Raw genomic sequence first — 14,003 nt, forward strand, 5'->3', positions numbered from 1 at the left:
ACTCATTGCTTTTTTAGAGGGAACACTGTTCATGAGTTACGATAGAAACGTTTTTTCGGTGATTTCCACAAGCGTTTGCTTCATGGTGCTTGGTTTCTTTCTCCCTGTTATTGAAGCCTTTTTTTCGCTGATATGTTTGCAGGTCACTGTTGTTGCCTGTATTGCGACGTGTCAAACATTTCCATGTTTACTGAAACTGTTAATGGCAAGATATCTTTTGTGAAGCGAAGTGACAACACCACTCTTGCTTAGCGATGAACAGTCTGATGAAACCGCTTGCCTCGCTATAAGTGCGCAAAACAAGTGGCCTCGTTTATTAGGCAATGTTAAAGAAGTCAAAAGTGTTGAGGAGCTTGACCTGACAGTAGCGTTGTTCGACTAATTTTGTTGCTGCGTATTCTAAGATAAATATTAACAACATGTAACGCTGGATACTGGGTATGAAATGCATTCTTTTCTAGCATAAGAATCAATCTACCTAAAATTTTATTAGTGCGGCCCGCCACAGCTCTCCTAAGTGCCAAAGTGGCCCGCATGCAAAAAAGGTTGGTGACCCCTGCTCTAAGTAAAATATCGTATCAACCGTTGCCTTATTATGCGCATGACTAGAAGCAAGAGTGAAAAAAGCAAAGTAACCACAAAAATTTAGAAGGGAGCAGTGTTTGTACAGCGAATAAATATAGCCATTTTCTATTTAATTGATTTTGTCAATTTTTCTTGCGTTTTGGAAATTTTGTTTTCACCAATCGTTACATTTAGCAGCGTACGCGAATTCGTAAATTACAGGTGGATAGTGACAGTGAGAAAAAATTGAGCAACAAATTCTCTATTTTTCTCTAAAAAACTTCTTTTCATACTCTTGTTTTCAGCGGCAAACTAAACCAGTTCTTTTCATGACATAACATGAATTACGTAACAAATGCGGTATTGTGACATGCTTACGTCACAAACAAGTATCCTAACAGCTTGACTTTACACAATTTCAATTAGACACATTGGTGCCATTACTAGTGTTTTTCCACTAGATCTAGTGTTTTTGGATTGTATCTAGTGTTCTAGCGTTTTTTAGCGCTTTAGCGCTATGTTGGTGTGCATCACTTTAGACAGTGTTCAAAGCAGCCCTACCGATTGTTTTGTTTGGCTGCATCAATGTGTTTGTAGTAATTTTGAAAGTAGACAACGAGTTTTTTGTCTGGTTGCACCCAATGATGACCAAATTTAAAATATTTAGCATATATAATTTAAAAAAAATACACGCAAATAACTGTGAAAAGTGTTTAAGTAGCCCCACCTTATGGTACGCTTAGTCGCTTACATTTCAGCTGTGGATTATATTGGTAAACGACGAGGGACCATTTTATTTTGCTCCTGCAACATTTCCACTCGGGCTTTGAAGGTAAAAACACAAGGGCCTTATCCAAACAGGTTATTTGTGCATTAAATTGCCATGAATTTGACTTGCTGCACTTGTTTATTACAGTATAGCCTAACTACAAAGAGCTTGATCAAAGATGTTGGTTGGTTTTGAATCAGGGATATCTAAAGAAGGGGATACGAAGGCTTTTATTACGTCTGACAATAGAAGGGCTTTTGTTTATCGTAAATAATCTGTATTTATCGTAAAATGACAATTGGCACCGATAGTAGTTTAATAAATCTTGTTATGATAACTTGCATTGCGCTATTAGCATCAGGCCTGGATATTTACAGCATGCTCATGATTGCTTGTTAATTCAACTACCCATATACTTGCTTTACATCTAGCCTACTGCGAAGGCTTTGTTCAAAAAAACAGCTTACTGGTAACTTTTCAACTGTCTTTGTAAGCAAGTATTCTTTAAAAATGCTCTAAGTAACATTTGCTAACTGTCTCCTATAGCTCACTGTACCAGCTGCACTACAAAACTTTCTACGATTTTAAAAAGAACCACATGTTTAAAGCACTACAAACTACCGCCCTGGTAGTGTCACGAGAATAAGGCAATCGCTGCGAGCCTTCATATCCCCTTCTCTAGATATCCCTGTTTTGAATCTTTATCCTCAGCCTGACAAAGCTTTGATAGGTTATTCCTGGTAGTTTCGCATACTTGTAGAGGCTTTTGACGCAGGGCTGGTTACCGAGATTGGCAGAGTGAAGTTTTCCGCTTGTTGAAGTGTTGTTGCAGGGAAATTATTCCATTCACTAGGTTCCGCTAAACGGAGAGCAGCCCTGAAATGTGTTGCTGCTGCTCAAGCGCACACTCCGAGAGTCGTACTTGCGCCGTGTGATCTTGAGCCGGGCGCGTAAACACTGAGCTAACGGGGCGAGCTAACGTTATACTTATGGACAAAGCTCCGCGCAAAAGATGTAGGCTAGTACTGGTACTTCAACAATGTAAAACAAAGAAGCCATTCACATGGCATTCCTCATGACTTTCTTACAGACACAACACACATCTGAAATTTGTATCAACTTCAAAGCTCTCACTTTCAAGGAAATTTCCTCATTTTATGGAAATTTAGTTCTATTTTGAACTTTTAACACTCACTGACGCCATTGGCTGTCATTTTTGTACATTTTGCATGTAAATGATCGTGTATTTATCATACTAGAGTTTTTTGTGAATAGTGTGTTTTTTTCCAGTCAAATCTAGTACTTTTCCACAACAAGAGAGTGGCAACATTGATTCAGACCTGCGCTTCACTCAGTACCAAGCATCGCTTACGCAATAAAGTGAAAATATTTCACATTCTGAGCGATTAGTTCAGAGTTGTTTTTTGTTGAATGCAACGACAAGGGAAAAACAAGCTGTTTTAAGTTTTCTTTTCCAAATTTTACAAACAATTTAATTCAATTTCATTTTTCATTGCTGGCACGAGCATAAAAAGAACAAAAAAATAAACACACGCCTTTGGCACCAACAAAAGGAAAAGATGGCAAACCAAAAGGTTTAAAATATGCATTGATTAAACAGTGTTTGAAAATTAATATTTTTAATTGCACATTTTGTACAACTACCAAAAACCAAATTGATATTGCTTCGTTACTCGATTTATGATAAAAGCAATAGAGATGTTCAAAGCACTGCTAAAGTTGCTAAACTCCATTTTGACATCGTTTCAACAACATCCTAGCGTTGATGTAATGACATCCAACAATGGTTGTCATTACCCTTGGTGTGCAAGACTGCCTAAAGTTTTCTCCATATTTAAAAAACTTCTACTAAAAAGCACGCACGTTGCTATGTTCTACCTTCTGTTTTTCCATTATCCATGTGCTGTCATTGGCTTCTAGTACGCAGCCTATTCCTTATGTCTTTCAAAATCCATTGTCAAGGTCCTTGATTTTTTGCAGTGCAACACCCATTAATTTTTTTCAGAAAACTACTCGTAGGCTATACACAAATATATGTTGTTCAGATTCTTATGAAGTAATAGGTCAGGAGCAGTGTTCCCTCTAAGAAAATTTTACGCTGAGCAAATATTTGATTTAGTGAGCATGAGCATTTTAATGCTGAGTTATAATGAATTACCAACTTTGTGAACCGAGTTTGGGAACCACTGGTCTAGAAGAAGTTTAAAAAAAAACGAACAAATTACACATTTTCTACAAGTCAAAGACATATTTTTAATAGAAGTATGTAAGTTTGTTTATAAAAGCAATAAAGGACATCTACCAGCAATTTTTTTTGAGTACTTTCGTCCTAGTAATGAAACTCATAACTATAATACCAGAGGCGGTAAGAAAGAGTTACTTTTTAAACCAACTAGTATATAATACCATCAAACTGTTTCTACGTATTCTCACCGTATCTCGCTAATTACTGTATACTAGCGGAATGGCCCGTTTCGGTGAGTCCGATTCGGTGAGTCCGATCCCTTAACGGGGGATTTTTTCAATTTTTTTTTAAAATTATTGGGTACCATAGCCTAATTATTATTGCCGTTTTAGGGTTAGGGGTTAGAGGTTAGGGTTAGGGGTTAGAGGTTAGGAACTCACCGAATCAGACTCACCGAATCGGACTCACCGAATAGTAGCAGACCCGTATACTAGGGTGGAGTGAATTTCACTTAATGTTTTGGATTTTGATTAAAGGTGTTGTAATGTTGTCTTTAGGCCTAAAAAATAACCCCAAACAAAATTTTGGTTTTCTTACCCCTAAATTGACCCTCCTACCTGAGGTCAAAGGTCACGCGAGGTCAAAATTGCTCTATCTCCACTTCTGCTGGTGCTAGAAATCTGTTTATAGGCTTAAAAGATTCAGAAGACCCATGTTTATCTGTTCTAAGAGAACTTTTTCTTCTATTGCTAGTAGAATTTGACTAAACAGCAAAAATATAGTTTTTGTGGTATTTTTGCTTATACAACATTACAGTTAACGAACTTCAACAGCCAAAATAGTAAATTTCAGCAATTGGTTGGATTGTTATTTGAGAATCACAAAGCTATCCACAAATCACTGGAAAATACCAACCTGCAGAACAATTTGTCAATTATAGGCTCAGATGGAACCGCAATTATGACACTATGACAGGCAAACACCATTGCAGCATTGCCACATTAGAAGAGTTGCTGCAAAGACCTTCGCAATAGGTCATCTGTCTCCTGCATACCAACGAACTACCTCTCAGGCATGTCTTTAAGCACTTGGATGGAGTCTCTTTAAACTCCGACTCGTTTTCAGGCCCACTTGGCAAAGAGCTAAATGTTTTAGTGTCTGATTGGCATGTGGTTAAGTTTAAGCCATTATCTTCTATTGAATTTCCTCAATTGCCAAAAGAAGTCATGGAAAGTTTGAGTCCCGATCAATTTTATGCATACCAAATTTGTTTGACTGTCATTTCTGGAAAACTTGAGAATGACTTAGCACAGTTTGAAGTAGGTGGCTTGTCACATGCAAGATGATTGACACTTGCATGTCGCATTTTGAGATAGCCTACTACACTTCCCAAACAAATCCGAGCAAAATTTGGGAATTCTGGTAGAATTTTGTTTAAAAGTCTACTTCCTAAGTTGGTTTGATGTCAGGCTTAACTCCAAAATAAATAAAGTAGCTGTCAACTATTTTCGCATGCTCAAACGAATCAACCAATTTCCCTAGAAGCAAGCAAGAGACATTGCATCAAAAACTTTGATACGTAATGGCTTATCAGCTCACCCCGAAAACATTCTTTTTTCGATGATGGCTGACGATGATGATACAATTCGATCGCAAGCTGTCAATATTGTGCTATCGCTACGCAGAAGCAAAGATGTTGAAATGACCCAGATGATAAAAGTGCAAAGGTGAAATCTATTGCAGAGAGGAGAGTAACTGTTCGAAATTTTATCATACCGAAGATCAATATCAACGCCGAGTACTACCACAACATGGTAAATTTTGATGAAATTCATGTCACAGAACCTCCCGCAACCCAAGTCAAGAATGATGATACAATACAAAATTTCAAAACAAACAAGCTTGAACTTGATCACCTATGCCACAATCAAGCTGTAGAGCGTCATGTGAAGCTCGTAACAGAAGCTTCCATGCATGTGGCTACTGGCTAGGTTCGAAAGATGGGATGGTGTGATCAGGAAAAAGGTCAAATGACGGAAGTTGATGCCCTCTTTCAACACCAAAAAGCAATTTTACTGCTGAATACGATTACATAAAAACCACTTGTTTTTTCGTTATAGTTACCAGGGGCATAGCCGGGACCTAAATATGAGGGAGGCAATATGTTTTGTGACATTTTTGAGTGTTTAAAAGTGCAATTGGATTTTCATTTTCAATCAATGGGATTTTCATTAGGTGCTGCTTGACTTGAAGACCTGTCGGTGGTCCCTTCGCAGCCTTTCCGTTGTTGCTTATTAGTTCATGCTCAATTTAAATTTTGATTGTTTGTGTAATAATTATTATTGTGCGTAGTGTGACTTGTTGGAAAAAACTTTATCATAGTGTATCTCTCTCTCAATAATTTCATGCCTTTCAACCATTAAAATGTCATCTTAAATGCATCAAAACATTAATTTCATACTTAGTTCAAACTTAAGTTCCTCATCAATGCTTCAGATAAGAATATTTCGATGTTCGATGCACTTATTCTCAAACAACAATCCAACCAATTGCTGAAATTTACTATTTTGGCTGTTGAAGTTCATTAACTATACTGTAATTGTATATATATGCAAAAATACCACAAAAACTATATTTTTGCTGTTTAGTTAAATTCTACTAGCAATATAAGAAAAAGTTCTAGAGCTTAGAACAGATAAATATGGGTCTTCTGAATCTTTTAAGCCCTTAAACAGATTTCTAGCACCAGCAGAAGTGGAGATAGAGCAATTTTGACCTCACATGACCTTTGACCTCAGGTAGGAGGGTCAATTTAGGGGTAGGAGAACCAAAATTATGTTCGGGGTTATTTTTTAGGCCCAAAGACAACATTACAACACCTTAAATCAAAATCCAAAACATTAAGTGAAATTCACTCCACCCTACTGTTCAGTATACTATATTCGCTTTTGTCTTACCAGTATGCTGTGTTGTGTGTTGTATGTATCATATATGCCATTTTGTATTTCTGCATCATGTCTGTATTCCTGTTTTCATATTGTACTGTTAAATTTCGTATGTATATTGTTTTTTATGTTGTACATTTCAACTCCGTCACCATTCCATGTCAAATAAGCTATGACACCACACGATTGTGGCAGACTTGATGACCAGTTCGGTCCTTCTGCCACTCCCATCATCATCAGCAAACAACCTAGCTCCCATTATAATCTTGTATTGTTTTTTTTCACATGTGCTGATGATGCAAAATAAAAGAACTTCTTCTTCTTCATTTACTTCAAATAGTTTCTTCTTGTTTTCGTGGTTTTCCAATGTGGCAAAGACAAAGGGTTGTGATGTAACAATCAGCACACGGTATAAATGCGATAAGCGCAGAAGCGTTCTGTCCAAAAATAATGTTGAAGATCATTTTACTTTTAAATTTGGAAATTGCAAGTGCGCAAGAATGAGATTTTACTGCGCAAATAGTCTGGTGGTACTGCGCATTTCTCAGTTGCGCACCTTAGAGGGAACACTGGTCAGGAGTATCTAAATATTACCTAACTGTGCTAATTCACATCAAAACTGACTGACCTGGCTTGTATTTATAGACGTCATCTCAGGAGTGGGAATTCCACATGCATCAGTTTCTTCATTGTAATGAGATATAATAATCGGTTCACTGTCACTGAAGCTGAACCTTTTGATCTGAAATAAAGAGCAACCTTAATAACAACAGTGACAAAAATAACACTATGTAACACAATTTTTGATTGGCTACTTTTTTTAGTGTCCCTATATGTATTTTTGGGTGCTCAATTCAAAAATCCAGTTACTTTTTTCGTACTATCGTTACTACTTACTTTTAGAGATAGTCATTTTTTTTATTTCATCTGATGTAGCTGTAAGTAGCAAATTGCGTGAAACTCTTGCAGTTGATTTCAACTCGAGATCATGATCCCGTTTGGTTTTTTATTACAAAAGGTATATTATTATTAAACACAAAAGCCAGTTAAAGTTCATAAAGAAGGCTTGAAGATAAAAGAAACATAGTTTTGCAAACAGTGAGTGCATTTAGAAATTTACTTTTGAGGGAGCTTTTCTTTTATGACCACTCCAGTCTTGCTTTACTAAAAACCAAATGTAATCTCCCGTCATTGCATTGTCCCAGGCTCCCAGCGGCCTTTATATCGTTTTTACATTGGCACAATATCTTGGTGAAATCTCTCACCATGCTCCTAACCGAAGTCACCAAGATTTTCTTAAAAAACATCCAAATGATAGTAGTTTTTCAGACTAGTAAAACATGGTTTTTCAGACATGAGACAAGCCATGTTTTGGTAATATTTGATTAGTTTTTCTACCAACTCTTTGTAATTTCGGTCCCCTTTATTTATCAAAACTCCATTAACCACACTTCAAGATACTTGACACTCTTCCTTTTCTAGTTCATTCATTCTTTCTTCCAAGCCCTTGCACTTTAGCATTGTACTTATTTGGGGACCCACAACTACTTCTCCTTTTGTTTTGCCAACCGATACTCTGGGAAACATTGAGCCGATTTCTTGAAACAATTGTCCTTGAAAATCCAAAGCTTTTCCAAACTGTTTTACCAGACCTCAGTTGATACAGTAGATGAAGTGACCGCAGTAAATGTTTTTCCCTGCTTAGATGAAGTTCCTTAGTAACGTACATTTCTGGAGTTAGCTTTTCCCATGTAGGCCAATGAATTTTCTCATAGTGCTTACCGTCAGCTCTACTCCGCCACAAACACAAAAGCAAGAGTATTTTATGTAACTACTTTGGTGACCAAGCAAAAATCCATTTAAAGTTACCACAAACATACCACTTAAACTGGGCGAGTGAGCGTAAGTGATTTTAATGAGTAGTTGCTTGACATTTTCATAATCTTCTTTCGTCTGCATTGAATAAGCAAGTGAAATTGATGGATATATGTTGCCATTGTGAAGTAACACCGCTTTGTGACTTTTGGTAGAACTGTAATGTCACTGAGTAGGATCCTGATATATTCCAAATCCCTATTCCTGTAAGCATTACTATTAGTTATCACTTATCACCAAGCACTTATCACTTGTCACCACTCATTTAGCCTGAATATCAATAACTCTGCTCCAGATTTGTTAAGATCCAGATCACGTATTAATTCATACAATTCTTTTGAGCTGGAAAATGAGGTTCTAAGATTGTTGGTGCATATTCCCCTTCAGTGTCTGCATTTTTGCTTGTTGCTGAGTCTTCACTGAAGTATATTAATTTTCTATATAAAATAATGAAGAATAAGTACACAGCATACAGAAATAAAATCCAGTTTCTGAACATATAAATAACTGTTAGTGATTCACAGAAAAAAACTAACATTTGATGATTGGTTTGGAACTGGTAAGGTTGAATTGTGAGAAACAGGTGCAATGAATAAGGTTTACTTGGATATGTCATAGTTGTTCTCCCTCTGATTTTGCGATACTTCGATATGTTTATTATGCTAAATCATCATAATGATGTCACGGGTCTCTCAAACTCACGGAACAGCAAATGACATAACTTTTCCGAAGCTCACTCAAACATCCTTTAAGATTATATCGACATCTGCCGCAGAGTCCATGTTGTGCTCATGACTAATCCTGATTACCAATGTCCATCCCAAAATATAGTTCAGATGCTGTCCAAAAGCCTACTTTGTTCCTTTCACAATTTTATATGCGATGTGTTTACTGATGTAATATCCATATACATAACAAAAGCAATCCGGTATGGAATGAAAGGGGCTGACTAGTTTGTGTGATTTTGAGATACTTTTGTGCTAATGTTAGCACAGAAATAATGGTGCCTGGCAACACCGGTATTAGGAAAAGGTTTATCATTTTTTTAAAGTAAAATTAGGAGTTTTGTAGAGATTTGAAATTCAATGATGAGCACACCACAACAGAAACTTGTTACTTCAATATTTCATCTGAAAATAGTAGCCTATGTGCTTAACTGTAACTATGGAAATCTCCAACTAAAATCACATGCAGTCAAATCATTGTTGTCATGATTGGCAGGCTTCGAGGTTAAATTTTTTCTTTGCCATCTCCTCTAAAGAAATAATCTATAAATTTTTAAATTGTACTTCATTCACTCCAGAAATATGCATTGTTATGTGCATGAAATGTCACTGAATAGTAAAACAATTTATGAATGTGTGGTGATCTTTCTTTCTGGTTGGATGAATATTTTAAACATTGCTAGAACCAATGCAAAATTATTGTAAAGTATTCACCTTTGAGACAATATCGGTACTTTTGCACATGCAACAATTTCCAAACATTTTGTAGCAAGTTGACAAAAATCAACATCAAAACATCAACAAAGCTGATTTGTCTAATTTGGGAAGATTCCTGCTGTTTAAAATGACAATTGGACCAATGCGTTGGACATTATCCATTGTTACGACAAACATTTCAAGGACCTGCACTAATATTACACAACTCACAGTTTTAAAGTTTCATCTGTGAAAGTTCTTCAATTAACAAAATTAATTGCAATGTTAAAACCTAACCACACTTAGTAAGGTAAGCGATGAATTAAGTATGATAAAAAGTATCTGAGATTGAAGAACACCAAACAATTATATTTGGTGGTTAAATACACATTAAACGTTCGATCCGATTACATCACGACACATCAATCATCCATTTAACCAATTTTGTAACATGCTTTTGCTTGAACCATTGCATAATAGTAGGTGGTGGTCCCATACTCAGTTACTTAGCCATGGAGAATAAGATGAGCTTCTTTTTATACTTAGCCTTTGTTACTGATGAAACTGGGGTGGCTAGTTCTTTTTTCTGAAACACCTTGGTTTTATTTATTATATATAATTTAAAAAATATATATATATTAGGGTAGCTCTTATTTGGGAAAAAATGAAAAAAATTTGAATTTTGTGTGGGACACCCTTTTAAAAGGTGAGGTTGTCAGAACTCTTGCAAAAAAATTTTGAATTTGAAATTGATTTAGAGGTGGCCCTCCCCCCCTAAAGTTTTGCGCCCTCCTCCAAAATACCAAATCTGCATATCTCAAAAACTGCTTGAGCTAGAGATATGGTTTTTGTGTCAAAAGATGCAGAAAGCATGATTTCCTATCTGCTTTCTGAACAGTGATTGCGTCTATCTTGAGTAGAAAAGCAGTTATTTAGAAAAAAACTGTTTTCGGTATTCTAGCACAAAGCAGTGCTAAACAAGTATTGTGGCCCAAGCTATTCAATAAACAAAGTTCATAAACTAACCTGTAAAACTGGTAAATCAATAAACGAAATAAGTATTCCTAAACTTTTATGCATTCATGCATAGCTAAAATGCCCGTATTTTATCATATTCCTTGGAGAAACTCCTGAGCGTGGAATCCGCTTTCAAGCTTCAGGTGCTATGCATCGCACTTGTTGGATGGCGAAGGCGATTTATGCAAAAAACTTGGTCTGCATTTATGGTATCTGTCCGAAGAAATAATTGGACTAGCCTTGTTTGACTCTCGATTGTCTGTGGAAAGTAAAAAGCCAATGGTGGCAACCATGAAGAAGGGGTGTTCTTCCCGGCCATCAGCACAAGGCTGATCACTCGCTAGTACAGCGAGCAGCAGTAACGCTTCGCTAACCATAACGGTGTAGCTTCCACGCTAGCCATTAAGACCTCCAATAAACGATAAGTTTCTGGGCAGCCGATTGTAGCATCAAATAGACAGCGATAGACACGTGTTTCGCCCATGAGGCTGGGCTCATCAGTATTGCACCGTATTCTTGCCACTTCGGTAATCGACCGCCGCTTTACCAGTCAGTTTAACTCTTCTCTTTGTGGAAAGAAAAGAGCCAACAAAACCAGCAGGTGCCAGGGGTAGGACATGAAGAAGGGGTGTTCTTCCCGGCCATCAGCACAAGGCCCAGAAACTTATCGTTTATTGGAGGTCTTAATGGCTAGCGTGGAAGCTACACCGTTATGGTTAGCGAAGCATTACTGCAGCTCGCTGCACTAGCGAGTGATCAGCCTTGTGCTGATGGCCGAGAAGAACACCCCTTCTTCATGTCCTACCCCTGGCACCTGCTGGTTTTGTTGGCTCTTTTCTTTCCACAAAGATAAGAGTTAAACTGACTGGTAAAGCGGCGGTCGATTACCGAAGTGGCAAGAATACGGTGCGATACTGATGAGCCCAGCCTCATGGGCGAAACATGTGTACTGTCTATCGCTGTCTATTCGATGCTACAATCGGCTGCCCAGAAACTTATGGTGGCAACCATGTTAGATGAAACAGGAGAACGTACACCAAGGAGACCAAGCATCAAAGTAGATGCGTTTCTTAGCAATAAGGGTCTAGAACAGTATTGCACCTCTAATTCAAAATGGCTTCTTCAGCTGTTGGATGAAGATGAAGAAATAATTATACTTTCAAAGGATCCTGCTCATTGGACTGAAGATGGTGCATTTATTCAAGCTTTACACATGGTGGACTTTTAGTAGTCAATGACAAAGCAGAGAGAGGAGTTGCTCTAAGTCTAATCCAGGATTTTAACAAAATCTTTACTGAAGATGAGTACCAACTTCAGTTTCTTTTCCAAAGTTGTTACTGAACACAGGAAACTGTTTCCAAATTCCAACAAGAACAATATTGTCAATTCTTCTTCGTTTAAACCTTCTTTGTTACTCCAGGGGTCAAGGGCTCTGTCTTTTACCACTCTTGGGCAGTGGCGATGCGGTTTAGATACTTGAGCAGGTGTCGAGCAGCAATCCTTTGATTCGTCCATTGATTCGTCATCCAGTTCAAGCAGACCACGCACAGTCGCACACCATTTGGCGCAGTTACAGTTACAGATGGTGTGGTCTGTGGTTTGTTCCTCTTTGCCACACTCACAGATTGCGGATGGAGCCATTCCCCATTTGTGCATGTTGGAGCAGAATAGTCTGACTCCAGTAGGCTAGCCCAGTACGTAGGCGGTTGAGCCGCACCCAGGCCTTCCTTGGCAAATTATGCATTCCGGTTGGATGGGGGCTGGTGTCGGAGATACAACTTTAGAGTCTTGAGGAGTTCTTCTTCCACTCTGAGCTCCATTTGTTGTCCTCCCAGGTAGGCGCTGATGGATTGGTCTTCAGCGTTTTCATCAGGAGTTGTGCGTCACATACAAATGGGTGTCTCGATTTCAGTTGCCGAGGATGCTCGATTGCTCGCTCACAGACTCGTAGAGACTTGAGTAGAGCAAGTGGTTGGGGTTTGTAGTGCGACGAGAAAGAGACAGGATGGTTCTTTGCGCTGAAACTCAGCTGGTTGGTTGCCTGCAAGGACAGGAAAACTGTCCGATGGTGTAGGTCGCAGATATCCTGTCACGATACGCAAGGCAATATGTAAAATATTGTCGATAATATTGCTTCTTCCAGTACTGACCAGAATTACATTTTGAAATGAATATCGTTACCAGTGTTCCCTCTAAGGTGCAAAAATTAAGACAAAAAAACGAAATTTTGTAGACGGTTTTGTGGTCACAAAAAAGGTTGTAAAATCAAGATTTAGTCAAATGAGTTTTTTTCTAAATAACTGCTTTTCTACTCAAGATGGATGCATTCAATGCTCAGAAAGCAGATAGAAAACCATGTTTTCTGCATCTTTTAACACAAAAACTGTATCTCTAGCTCAAGTGGTTTTCGAGATACGCAGATTTGGTATTTCGAGGGAGGGCACAGAACTTTAGGGGGGGAGGGCCACCTCTAAATCAACTTCAAATTAAAAAAAATTTTGCAAGAGTTATTTTTTCTGACCACCTCACCACTTGAAAGGGTGTCCCAAGCAAAATTCAAAAACTCAATTTTAAGAGCCACCCTAATATATATATATATATATATATAATGATAATCACCCACTTATGATGTTTAACAACTTTCAAAATGACAAGGGGGCGACTTATTCGCTGTGTCAAGCGCAATATCGAACGTAAATGCATTAATCTAAGTTTATTATGGAAAGAAACCAAACATGTCTGTATGCAATCAATCTTAACATTAGTCTTTACCAGTACATAACTATACACTGAATAATTATAAATGGGCATAATTATATTGGGGAGTAAAGTGGAATATCTATTCATTTTTACATTACTGTTTAGGCAATGTAGCAACATGTAATAACCTAATACAGTTAGAAGCAAATCATAACAACCTTAAAACTTTTGTTGTTATTGCTATGTTGTGCAGGAAATCATACAAACACTTAGGCCCGAACAGTGGTTCTTTACCTGTATGATTATGACATTACAAAGGAAATTTCTAAGCAGTTTTTAAAGTTAAGGCTATTTACTTTTCCAAAGAAGCATTAATTGCTATGGTTCTGAACTGGGGGTCCACAAATCTTTTTGAAAAGGCCTAGGCCTGTAATAAATGAAAACCGCATTGTGATGTGATGTAGATTGCCGGAATGTGACTTAACATAATGATAATGTGTACTTTC

General features: G+C 37.6%; 1 protein-coding gene across 1 annotated transcript in view; it reads right to left on the minus strand.

The window, feature by feature from the left end:
• LOC145782209 (acetyl-coenzyme A thioesterase-like) overlaps positions 1-10,023 on the minus strand; it is a 69,419-nt gene extending 59,396 nt beyond the window's left edge. Inside the window, exons 1-2 of the mRNA XM_082593980.1 lie at positions 9,799-10,023; positions 7,113-7,226 (exon numbers count right to left, since the gene is read on the minus strand). Of these exons, the coding sequence (XP_082450106.1) occupies positions 7,113-7,226; positions 9,799-9,846 (162 nt within the window). The 5' untranslated portion in view covers positions 9,847-10,023. The remainder of the gene's footprint in view (positions 1-7,112; positions 7,227-9,798) is intronic.
• Between the last annotated feature and the right edge of the window lie 3,980 nt (positions 10,024-14,003).

Source organism: Aplidium turbinatum, chromosome 13 (genome assembly GCF_918807975.1).
Source record: "Aplidium turbinatum chromosome 13, kaAplTurb1.1, whole genome shotgun sequence".
NCBI lineage: Eukaryota > Metazoa > Chordata > Ascidiacea > Aplousobranchia > Polyclinidae > Aplidium > Aplidium turbinatum.